The sequence below is a fragment of the Mus caroli genome, unplaced genomic scaffold (genome assembly GCF_978045245.1).
Source record: "Mus caroli unplaced genomic scaffold, Mus_caroli_1 scaffold_12, whole genome shotgun sequence".
Taxonomy (NCBI): Eukaryota; Metazoa; Chordata; class Mammalia; order Rodentia; family Muridae; genus Mus; species Mus caroli.
Genome location: NW_028227267.1, coordinates 38,897,819 through 38,909,423, shown reverse-complemented (window position 1 = coordinate 38,909,423; position 11,605 = coordinate 38,897,819). Strand labels below are relative to the sequence as shown.

The 11,605-nt window shown below is 43.1% G+C and overlaps 1 protein-coding gene across 1 annotated transcript; it reads left to right on the top strand.

Annotated features, from left to right (window-relative positions):
• Nucleotides 1-3,149: 3,149 nt before the first annotated feature.
• On the top strand, nt 3,150-5,088 carry Rnase10 (ribonuclease A family member 10 (inactive)). The gene is made up of 2 exons (XM_021182610.2): nt 3,150-3,255; nt 4,457-5,088. The coding sequence occupies exons 1-2, from the start codon at nt 3,150-3,152 to the stop codon at nt 5,086-5,088; spliced, it is 738 nt and encodes a 245-aa protein (XP_021038269.1).
• Nucleotides 5,089-11,605: the final 6,517 nt, after the last annotated feature.

The window sequence follows — 11,605 nt, the reverse complement described above, 5'->3', positions numbered from 1 at the left end:
TTGAACACTTTTAACTTCCATTGTTGGTTTGTATTTTCCTGGATTTCTTCATTTCCTCTAGAAGGACCTCTACATAGTCATAAAAGGTATTTTAAGGTCTTTTTCTTGTGCTCCAGCTATGTTGGAATATTCAGGCACTGCTGTGGTAGTGTTGCTAGGTCCTAGGAGACATCTTTCCCTGGCTATTATTGATTGCGCTTTTACATTGGCATCCATGCATCTGGAACTGAGATTATAGTCGCAGGTGCTGATATCTGGTTTTGTCTTTGTTGAATGGGTGTTTTGTTCCTTGGTTTTTGTTTCCCCTCTGGTTTTAGAACAATCTGAGAGCTGTGAGTAGTCTGGTAGGGAATTTTCTGTGACGCTAATAGCTGTGGGCACTGACAGTTCTAGGTAAATGTGTTTCTAGGTATTGGGAGCTCAGATGATGTGTTCTGAGAGAATGCCTGTCTGTGTTTGAGGCTGGAATATGGGGTTAGCTGGAGGAAGGAAAGTTAGAAGAGAAGATCTTCCTGATCCATTGAGGATGGGGTCAGAGAGGAAAGAAAGATCGAAGCAGGTGTTCTGTTACAAAGCTGGGGATGAGACAAGGGTATTGGATCTAGAGGAACAGGAGAGGATCTATCTATAGTCAGCCTCCATCCTTCCCTGGTAGGAGTCTAAAAAAAAAAAAAAAAAAAAAAAAACGAATGGCTACTAAGCACCTTAAAAAGCTATCACAGCTTGGCAGCGTGGTGCATAGCACACACTATTAATCCAACCACTTTCTTGTTGGGCTTCAACATCAATAGCAAGGTGGTTGGTCACCCTCCCAACATTCACACTTTTTTTTCCCTAGAAGAAGTAGAGGCTGTGAAATGTTTGAGATAGAGGGATTCGGTATTTATGGGAACTCCTCCCATAGATTTTATGAAGTTTCTTAAGCACCAGAATGAAGTGACTGTGGTATGTTTTGTTGTTTATATGTTATTACCCAAACTCCCCCAACACTACAGAAACTTCCAAAATTAGTCACACAGAAAGAACAAAACAGTCCAGTGATCCCTCAAAAAGCCAAGTGGACCCAGGGCCCAAATAAGTAAGAACCCAAGATGGATGAATTGCACAGATTAGAAAGGGCTAAAGAGTTATAAGGATGAAGTTGGGGGCTTGTGTTCTATGAATTATGATTAGGCTTATGTGAGTTCATTCTACAGATGTGAGTTGTTCCAATAATAACCAAGCCTGGCTTCATGGTCCCTTCCTGTAATCCCAGTACTGAGAGGCTGAGGTAAGAGAAACAACACAAATTCATGGCCAACCTGTGCTACACAGTGAGCTCTTGTCTCCAAAAGACCAATTAAGTAAATTAAATAACTTAAAAAAAAAGTCAACATGCATTTCAGATCACTTCTCTAGCTCAGGAGTAACCAACTGTTCTCTAGAGCCATGGGAAAAACAGCATAGACTAGAGCCAGTTATCACTCTCTTTATGCAGGTAGTATAAGATGTTGACGCAAAACCACAGCTCTTATCTTGAAGGGAATAAAAGATAGCCATTTTGAGTGGTTGTGGGCCAGGAACACAGGTTTGGGTTAGCCCAAATTCCATGTTCCAATGTAGAAGCTATTTTATGAACTTGGTAGTTTTATAGGATGATTAAGGCTGAAATCGAGGCAGATTTAAAATACATTGGTGGGTACCTCAGGGAGGCAGGGGCAGTGGAACGGGAGGAGCCGTTTTACAGGTGGAAGATGCTATCTGATGACATCCTGGGGTTGGTAGAAGCTAGTGCTCTGCTAAGTCAATAGATTCCAAAAGGTTTCTGGTAGTCACAAGATGTTAGTTCCAACACAGATACAGGCAAGAAATGGCAGTTCTGGAAGGCTAGAACTTGTCCAAGATGAAGTAATAAGGTAAGTCTCTCCACAGTACTATACTTCTAACCAGTCAGTCTCTGCAGCCATAGCTTCTTTCTGGAGATTTTGTTCACAAAGACAAGGAGCAATGGGTGGCAGCTGGCAGAGCAGGAGCCCATCCCCTGCCTTCCGTATTCGGCTAATATGGCTTATACAGCTCGCTGAACATCTCAAGGCTTCAAGTTTATTATAAAACTGGGGGAATAATTCTAACCTCCTCTGGTAAAGAAGTCCGGAAGGCCACATGAGGTCACTACTGTGCAAATGAACTAAAATGTAAAACGATCTATCTGAATCCTCAGACCGCAACAGCTCCTTCATGTGATTTACAAAAAAGGCCTTTCCCTTTACCTGAAGAAGACTTTGTGCCAGTCTTAATGCAGTTTAGCAGAGAGCAAGGTGAGGTTTTCGTCTCTACTTACACTTTTGTTGACCATTTGAGAATGAACTGTAGTTCAAAAGGCAAAAACCAAACAAACAAAAGAAAAAACAAAAACAACCCCCCCACCCCCCAGAACCCTGTAGACAGCAGAACTCTGAGCTCACCACTTGGCTCTCCTGCATAATGACTACAGAAAACATGCGTCTCCAGAGATGATCATCATCATCATCTGGAGATGACCTGTGCCGTGCCTTATCAGTCCCAGATGCTCAGCCTCCAGCTGGAGAAAGGAGCATCTATTGGACACGGTGAACTCACTGGTTTAGTTCACCATGTGCAGGAGCTGATGAGTTGTTCTGCTTTCATATTCCTTTTCAAGAGCCAAATAACTACATTTACAAAATCTGGATTTTTTTTCCCCCACTGCAAATAATCAAATGAAGTCATGCTTCCCTTGCAAAAATGTGAAAAGCAGTATTGGAAAGGTGCCGCAAACAAAAATAAAAACAAGACGCCGGAAACTACCATTCCAGAAGTGATGGGAAAGGGCTGAAGGCAATATGTGTAGAAAACAAGACAATCAGGCTTGGGACTCAGGCACAAGGTGAGACTGTTCTAAACCACAGGTCAGTGGGCGGAACTCAGAGTAGAACAGTTGATGGAATACAACTAACTGCAGTTCCCCCAGTTAGAGGACACTTCCTGTCATTTGCTTGAATTTCTTTACTTCAAAGTGTTTGTGGGAGCAGAAAGGCACATTAGCGGAGTGTGTCCATTCTGTGCTGGGAAGGAAAGAAGGGGAGAGGAATGGGTTCAGGAGATCCGGCTCTGTTTAAAAGCCCTCAGCACACAAGGAGATAGCTACTTGTATGGAGAGCAGCTTCTGGGTACAGCTCACAGAGAAGGACGCTCTAGGAGAGCAGAATTGGGGACATAGGAAGAGCCAAGACTATCTAAAGCTGCTTACAAGTGTAGGTAAGTCACATCAGGGCCGGGTTCCTCAGGGAGCAAAGCTGGGGCCTCATGTATTCTAGGCAAAATCTTTACCAGCTGAGCCACATCCACAGCTCATTCAGTTTCATTCTCTTGAAATTTCTTTCTCTCCTCTTCTTTAAAACAAAAACAACCTCTGGCAAGTTTTACTAAAGGCAATCTTTCCTGGTTTATCTCACCAGTCTGCTCTGGCAAGCTTCTAATAACGTCAGAGTCACTTGAGTCAATGACAGTCAGTGTGCACACTCTGCAGTATTTTCCACATGCTGTGCCAATGTAATGTTATTGCCACTGTAATGATGGATGCTAGTTTTTGGCCAAGATAAATTCTATGTCAGATTTCCTCAGCGCTGGGTGACTGTTGAGCAAGAAGGCCAACCGTGCCCTTCCCTGAGTCCTCAGCTTCAGAGTCTGCTCACACACAGCATGCACTTTCCACTTTTCATAACAAGTTTAACAAGTTGGAGCCCAGAGCTGTTGGCTGCAAAGACTGTATCTTCCTTTCAGCTACATCTTCCTGCCTTAGTTGTGGGATGGCCCCCAACCAAGAGCAGCTGCCAAAATAGCTGGAGCCTGAGAAAGCCGTACTGCATTTTTTCCCTAACCACAAATAGAAATGCAAATGACAAGATGTAGCAGAGGCCTGGGCTGACTGCACATTTCTGCAGCTTTACTTTAGGAGTGAGAAGGAACCCATTTCTCTTTCAGTTCATTTTTATCCTTTTTTTGGGAAAAGGGTAATAATAACAAGCAAAATAAATCTGGGATAAAAATGGACACAATGATTACTATAGCAAGGTTGTCTCTAAGAATTTCTCTGTACTCATTTGGCTTAGCTACTCTCTTTGGTGATTCCAGAATAATTTCTGTTTAAGAATCAGTGGGTGGGGGCTAGAGAGGATGGAGTGGCATCAAGTTTCCTCACTGATCACTCAGAAAAAGGACCAGTTTACAGTCACTCCTGTTAGCCACTTTCCAATCCTCAAGACCCACACAGAAATGGGGAATGTGAGGAGAAGGGGCAGAAGAAATGTTCAAGAAAGAGATTCATTTCCTTAGGTAGGTGGAATAACGGGGAGAATTCAGTGGAGTACCCAAGGTCTATTTTGCTGGCGTTGGTCAACCATGGCAGGGGCCAGAGTTTATCTCTACATCACGCCTTCATTTTCCTCTTCTTCTCCAGGCAAAATGAAGGTGACACTGGTGCATCTGTTGTTCATGATGTTGCTGCTGTTGCTAGGCCTAGGGCTGGGGCTGGGCCTGGGCCTTCACATGGCTGCTGCCGTCCTGGAGGATCAGCCACTGAATGAATTTTGGCCCAGTGACTCCCAGAATACTGAAGAGGGAGAGGGCATCTGGACCACAGAAGGCCTGGCACTTGGCTACAAAGAAATGGCACAACCTGTCTGGCCAGAAGAGACTGTCCTCAGTGAAGATGAAGTGGGGGGAAGCAGGATGCTGAGGGCTGAGCCCCGCTTTCAGAGCAAACAAGACTACCTTAAGTTTGGCTTGAGTGTCAGGGACTGTAATACCATGATGGCACACAAGATAAAGGAGCCTAATCAGAGCTGCATAAACCAGTACACATTCATCCATGAGGACCCAAACACAGTCAAAGCTGTCTGTAACGGTTCACTGGTTGACTGTGACCTCAAGGGGGGCAAATGTTACAAAAGTCCCCGGCCTTTTGATCTGACACTGTGCAAATTGGCCAAACCAGGCCAAGTCACTCCCAACTGTCACTATCTGACTTACATAACCGAAAAGGTCATTTTCATGACATGCAATGACAAGAAACAACTGGAGACTAAATGAAGCACCTTGTGCCTTTCCCTTCTCTTCGGCTCGTTGCCTCTCTTCTCTTGCGTTTCCATTTGCTGATGCTTCTGTCCCCTCCTTGGTTTTTCTAACTATAGAGAAGATCCTGGGAGGAGAGGATGGACCATCACTGATTTTTGACTTCTGAAAATAGAATTATTCTTTGTATTGGGGTTGGGGGGGAGGGTCATCCAACGTGCATTTTTGTTCTGGGGGTCCGAAATGGCAAAGAATGATGCTTAGTTTTTCCTAGATATCTCTCACCTTCAATCCCTGTCCTACAAAGGCCAAACTCTAGACCCTACCTTAGCCATGGTCATCAGCCTGATCCCTGGATTGAGTACACCTTGGGTGTAGACTAGAAGAGTTTAATGCCTCCTTTATCTACCTCCTTCCCTGCTACCTACATAGGGACTCTACATGCTCCCTACTTGTGGTAATCACAGACTCCTGGGCCCTGCAACACACTTCTCTGCTGCAGATGCAACTAAAGCCATTCAATCTAGGACTGTGTCTGGAAAGCCATGTGGCTAGGCTTCTCTTTTCCTGAGCCTGGAAAATCGTAGAGCCTGCTGTGAGGTGGTGTAGGCATAGGCCTGAAAATCAAGCGTGCCCTTCTCCCAGCCTTGAGCAGGCTAAATAGACCTTAAGTGTTCGCCACAGTTGGACCTTAATGACCCAGGTGGAGTCAATTTCCTACAGGAGTCGGCTGCTGGCTGAGCTTGCTTTACAATATAATCCAGCTGAAACAAAGCAACCCAATCCAGCTGAAACAAAGGATGGGTCTGTTGGCTTTTCCTATATAAATGCAGTGTGCAGTGCTGACTATTAAACTTTGAGCCTTGATCAGAAACTTTGTCTTGGCTTCATCCGTCTCTCACACCCCATTCTTTTTCATTTCCAGGCCCCCTTTCAGGTAGCCCAGTTCCTCCATGGCTACTGGACAGCTACAGTCAAGTGCTTGAATAAGGACCCATCTTTCTCACCTTTCCACCCCTTTCCTCCCCTTCTACTTTCACAACCTTCCTCTTTGCCCCCCTTTGTTTCTTTCTTGTCTGATACTTTTCTGTGTTCTTCTCTTCTTTTACCTTTCTTTTTTTGGGGCCTTCATTTCTCCAGATTTCTTTAGCCACTCAGTCAGCTAACATGTGGTATTGCAACTATATTGGACAAGCAGATGTTGGACCCATAGACTCAATCTGGCATAGGGAGTTTGAAGGTAGGTGGGGAAGGAGGCGGGAGGGAAGGAGAGGGGGTACTATATTTGGTTGTCAACTCAATTACATCCGAAATTAACTACAACCCAAGAAACTGGATATACCTGTGAGGGGTTTTGCTTAGTTAAATCATTTGAAGTGGGAAGAGCCACCTTTAATCTGGGTCTTTTGAAGTATGAAGATCCACTTTTGGTCTAGGACACATCTCTTGGTGGCAGCCGACACAAAGGACATGGAAGAAGGGAATTCTCTCTCTTTGCCTGCTTGCTCTCACTCTTGCTGGCAAGTTCAAATCTGCATTGGCATTAGAACTTCCTTCTTCGGGATTCCATCGAATGCTGAAGACCATCTTAGATGTCTAGACTTGGGACTGAACAACTACTGGATTCTTGGACATTTTGTTGATAGACAGCCATTCTTAGACTAGCTGGACCAAAGCCTGTAAGTGAAGTCATTCTAATAAATCATAGATAGATAGATCGATTGATCAATCTCACTTTCCATTATCCTGCCTGTTTACTTCAACTAGATGTTAGTCAGCTTTCCGTTACTGTCATGAGATATCTGAGAACTAACTTAAAAGAAGGAAGCATTCATTGTGGGTGCTCTTGGCTACTGAGAAATCTCTCCAGCTCCTATAGTTTTGCTTTTTTAAACTCTAAAAGAAGATTCCAAGTGGCAAAATCACAGTCATTTGAAAATCAAATTTTCAGTTGGGGGACTGTCAACATATACATACTATATAATTAGCTTTTGAGGAATTTGTTTATATATGATACTATTTAGGCCATACGCATCTTTATGGAAGCATCTCAAGAATGTTTCTTCTGTAATCTTCATCAGTACATTTTCAGGTCACTGATCATCTATTTAGTGTCTATCCATCCAGTACCTCCTCAGAAGTCATAATAATTACAGTGACACACAAACTCACTTTGGAGAAGTGACAAGTTCTTATTCCTGTCAAGCAGTGTATAAGCAATATTTCAAAGGGCATTAAGTAGATTCTTTCCTCTCTAAGATACAAGAAAAAAGCTACAATTGTATGTCAGACACACTCCTACAAGCTGTCTTGGGGTCATTTGGTTTTATTTAACTACATTTAACAGAAAAGTAATAAACTCTGAGGTGTCCACTGTTTGGGTAGCTTTTCTATTGCTATAGCAAAATACCTAGAGCTAAGTACTCATAAAAAAAAAAAAAGTTTATCTAGTTCACAGTGTGGGACAGTGAAAACTCAAGTTTGGGTGTGGTATTTGATCTGCATGTGGTATTTCGTTTGGGTGTGGTATCTGAGTGAGGAGCCTCCACAGTCTTGGATATGTGAGCGCTTGGTCCCCAGTTGGTGACACTGTTTAGAGAGGTTTAGGGGGTGTGGCCTTGCTGGAGGAAGTCTACCACTGGGAGTGTGAATCGAGAGAATAAACGGCTCATGCCACTTCCAGCTTGCTTTCTGTTTCATGTTCATGGTTGAAGACATGAGCTCTCAGGTTCTTGCTCCTCCAACCATCTCTGCTGTTCACTGCCATGCTTTTTCCCCTTTGGAGCTGTAAACCCCAATAAACTGTTATGTAAGTTTCTTCTGGACATGTATCTTATCATGGCAACAGGAAAGTAGCTAAGACAATGGGAAACTCCATCAGTTCAGCCTCTGGTGAGGGCTCCTTCAGTTGGGCCACAGCATGATAGGAAACATCACAGCACAAAAGAGAGGAACACTGACAAAGGCAGAAAGCTAGAGACTATGAAGGAGAAAACTTTGCTCTTTTATAACAACTCATTCTCATGAGAACAACTGTTGAAGTAGTCAAGTAAAGTTATTCAAATTGCCCTGGCGGCTGTTTTGCTAGTTCCTTGCTGCCCACCTCAATGTTCTGGACTCCTGAATGAAAAATACACACAAACACAGACACACACATACACACACACACATTTAATATGCTTTAATCAGCTCAATGGCTGGGCCACTCCCAAACATCAATGTGGCTAACACCTCCTCTATGATATAACTGAGTTATTACTTACTAAAATCTATATTCCATCATTGTTGCCCTAGACCCAGTTGGGGGGACCCCCTGGGGTCATTCTTCCCAGGCTTTTACATGATTGCTATCCTCTCTCTTCTGCACCCCTCAGGCCTGGCCTTTTTCCTTTCCTGGCATGACAATTCTAAACCCTCCTTCCTCTCTTGGTCCCCTTGCCTGAGAATCCTAAAGTCTTGCCTCTGTCTCCCTGCCCAACCAATGGCTGCTGGCAACTTTATTTACCAATTAAAACCAACTAGGGACAGGGACCCTCAGTGTCTTACATGCAGATTCTCTTGAAATTTTGGGAACCCAATTAACATCATACAAACACTAAACCAAATCCACAAAAAACTTCTCTGTATGAGCAGCATTGACATTTTCAGGATAAGCACCTCCGGTGCCTGAATGGCCTCTCACCTGTCCTCACCTCTTAAAGGTTCCCCACACTGCTACCCTGAAGACTAAGCCTCTACCACATGAACACCTCAGGAACAAGACCACCCAACTTCCAATGGCAGCTCTATCCCCTTGTGGAAGCTCATTGCACTTCCGGTTCTTGTCTGAAGCTCACTGAGTGTGCTCTCCTGTGTTCAAAGGAACAAGATCCAGGCCTAAACAAAGTTTGAGGACTTGGATTCTTTTTTTGTTTGTTTGTTTTGGTTTTTGGAGACAGTGTTTCTCTGTGTAGTCCTGACAGTCCTAGAACTCACTCTGTAGACCAGGCTGGCCTTGAATTCAGAAATCCACCTGCCTCTGCCTCCCAAGTGCTGGGATTAAAGGCGTGTGACACCACTACCCGGCTAGGACTCGGATTCTTTTTTTTTTTTTTTTTTCTTGGTCTATTTTTCTTTTTCTTTTTTTTTTTTTATATTTTTATTACATATTTTCCTCAATTACATTTCCAATACTATCCCAAAAGTCCCCCATAGCGCCCCCCACTTCCCTACCCACCCATTCCCATTCTTTTGGCCCTGGCATTCCCCTATATTGGGGCATATAAAGTTTGCAAGTCCAATGGGCCTCTCTTTCCATTGATGGCCGACTAGGCCATCTTTCGATACATATGCAGCTAGAGACAAGAGCTCCAGGGTTCTGGTTAGTACATCATGTTGTTCCAACAATAGGGTTGCAGATCCCTTTAGCTCCTTGGGTACTTTCTCTAGCTTCTCCATTGGGAGCCCTGTGATACATCCAATAGCTGACTGTGAACATCCAGCTGACTGTGGCATCGTCTCACAAGAGACAGCTATATTTGGGTCCTTTCAGCAAAATCTTGCTAATGTATGCAATGGTGTCAGCGTTTAGAAGCTGATTATGGGATGGATCCCTGGATACGGCAGTCTCTAAATGGTCCATCCTTTCATCACAGCTACGAACTTTGTCTCTGTAACTCCTTCCCTGGGTGTTTTGTTCCCAATTCTAAGAAGGTGCACAGTGTCCACACTTTGGTCTTCATTCTTCTTGAGTTTCATGCGTTTATCAAATTGTATCTTATATCTTGGGTATCCTAAGTTTTGGGCTAATATCCACTTATCAATGAATACATATTGTGTGAGTTCTTTTGTGATTGTGTTACTTCACTCAAGATGATGCCCTCCAGGTCCATCCATTTGGCTAGGAATTTCATAAATTCATTCTTTTTAATAGCTGAGTAGTACTCCATTGTGTAAATGTACCATAATTTCTGTATCCATTCCTCTGTTGAGGGACATCTGGGTTCTTTCCAGCTTCTGGCTATTATAAATAGGGCTGCTATGAACATAGTGGAGCATGTGTCCTTTTTACCGGTTGGGACATCTTCTGGATATATGCCCAGGAGAGGTATTGCTGGATCCTCCGGTAGTACTATGTCCAATTTTCTGAGGAACCGCCAGACTGATTTCCAGAGTGGTTGTACAAGCTTGCAATCCCACCAACAATGGAGGAGTGTTCCTCTTTCTCCACATCCTCGCCAGCATCTGCTGTCACCTGAATTTTTGATCTTAGCCATTCTGACTGGTGTGAGGTGGAATCTCAGGGTTGTTTTGATTTGCATTTCCCTGATGATTAAGGATGTTGAACATTTTTTCAGGTGTTTCTCTGCCATTCGGTATTCCTCAGGTGAGAATTCTTTGTTCAGTTCTGAGCCCCATTTTTTAATGGGGTTATTTGACTTTCTGGGGTCCACCTTCTTGAGTTCTTTATATATATTGGATATTAGTCCCTTATCTGATTTAGGATAGGTGAAGATCCTTTCCCAATCTGTTGGTGGTTTTTTTGTCTTATTGATGGTGTCTTTAGCCTTGCAGAAGCTTTGTAGTTTCATGAGGTCCCACTTGTCAATTCTCGATCTTACAGCACAAGCCATTACTGTTCTATTCAGGAATTTTTCCCCTGTGCCCATATCTTCAAGGCTTTTCCCCACTTTCTCCTCTATAAGTTTCAGTGTCTCTGGTTTTATGTGAAGTTCCTTGATCCACTTAGACTTGACCTTAGTACAAGGAGATAGGAATGGATCGATTCGCATTCTTCTACATGTTAACAACCAGTTGTGCCAGCACCATTTGTTGAAAATGCTGTCTTTCTTCCACTGGATGTTTTTAGCTCCCTTGTCGAAGATCAAGTGACCATAGGTGTGTGGGTTCATTTCTGGGTCTTCAATTCTATTCCATTGGTCTATTTGTCTGTCACTATACCAGTACCATGCAGTTTTTATCACAATTGCTCTGTAGTAGAGCTTTAGGTCCGGCATGGTGATTCCACCAGAGGTTCTTTTATCCTTGAGAAGAGTTTTTGCTATCCTAGGTTTTTTGTTATTCCAGATGAATTTGCAGATTGCACTTTCTAATTCGTTGAAGAATTGATTTGGAATTTTGATGGGGATTGCATTGAATCTGTAGATTGCTTTTGGCAAGATAGCCATTTTTACAATGTTGATCCTGCCAATCCATGAGCATGGGAGATCTTTCCATCTTCTGAGATCTTCTATAATTTCTTTCTTCAGAGACTTGAAGTTTTTCTTATACAGATCTTTCACTTCCTTAGTTAGAGTCACGCCAAGATATTTTATATTATTTGTGACTATTGAGAAGGGTGTTGTTTCCCTAATTTCTTTCTCAGCCTGTTTATTCTTTGTGTAGAGAAAGGCCATTGATTTGTTTGAGTTAATTTTATATCCAGCTACTTCACCGAAGCTGTTTATCAGGCTTAGGAGTTCTCTGGTGGAATTTTTAGGGTCACTTATATATACTATCATATCATCTGCAAAAAGTGATATTTTGACTTCATCTT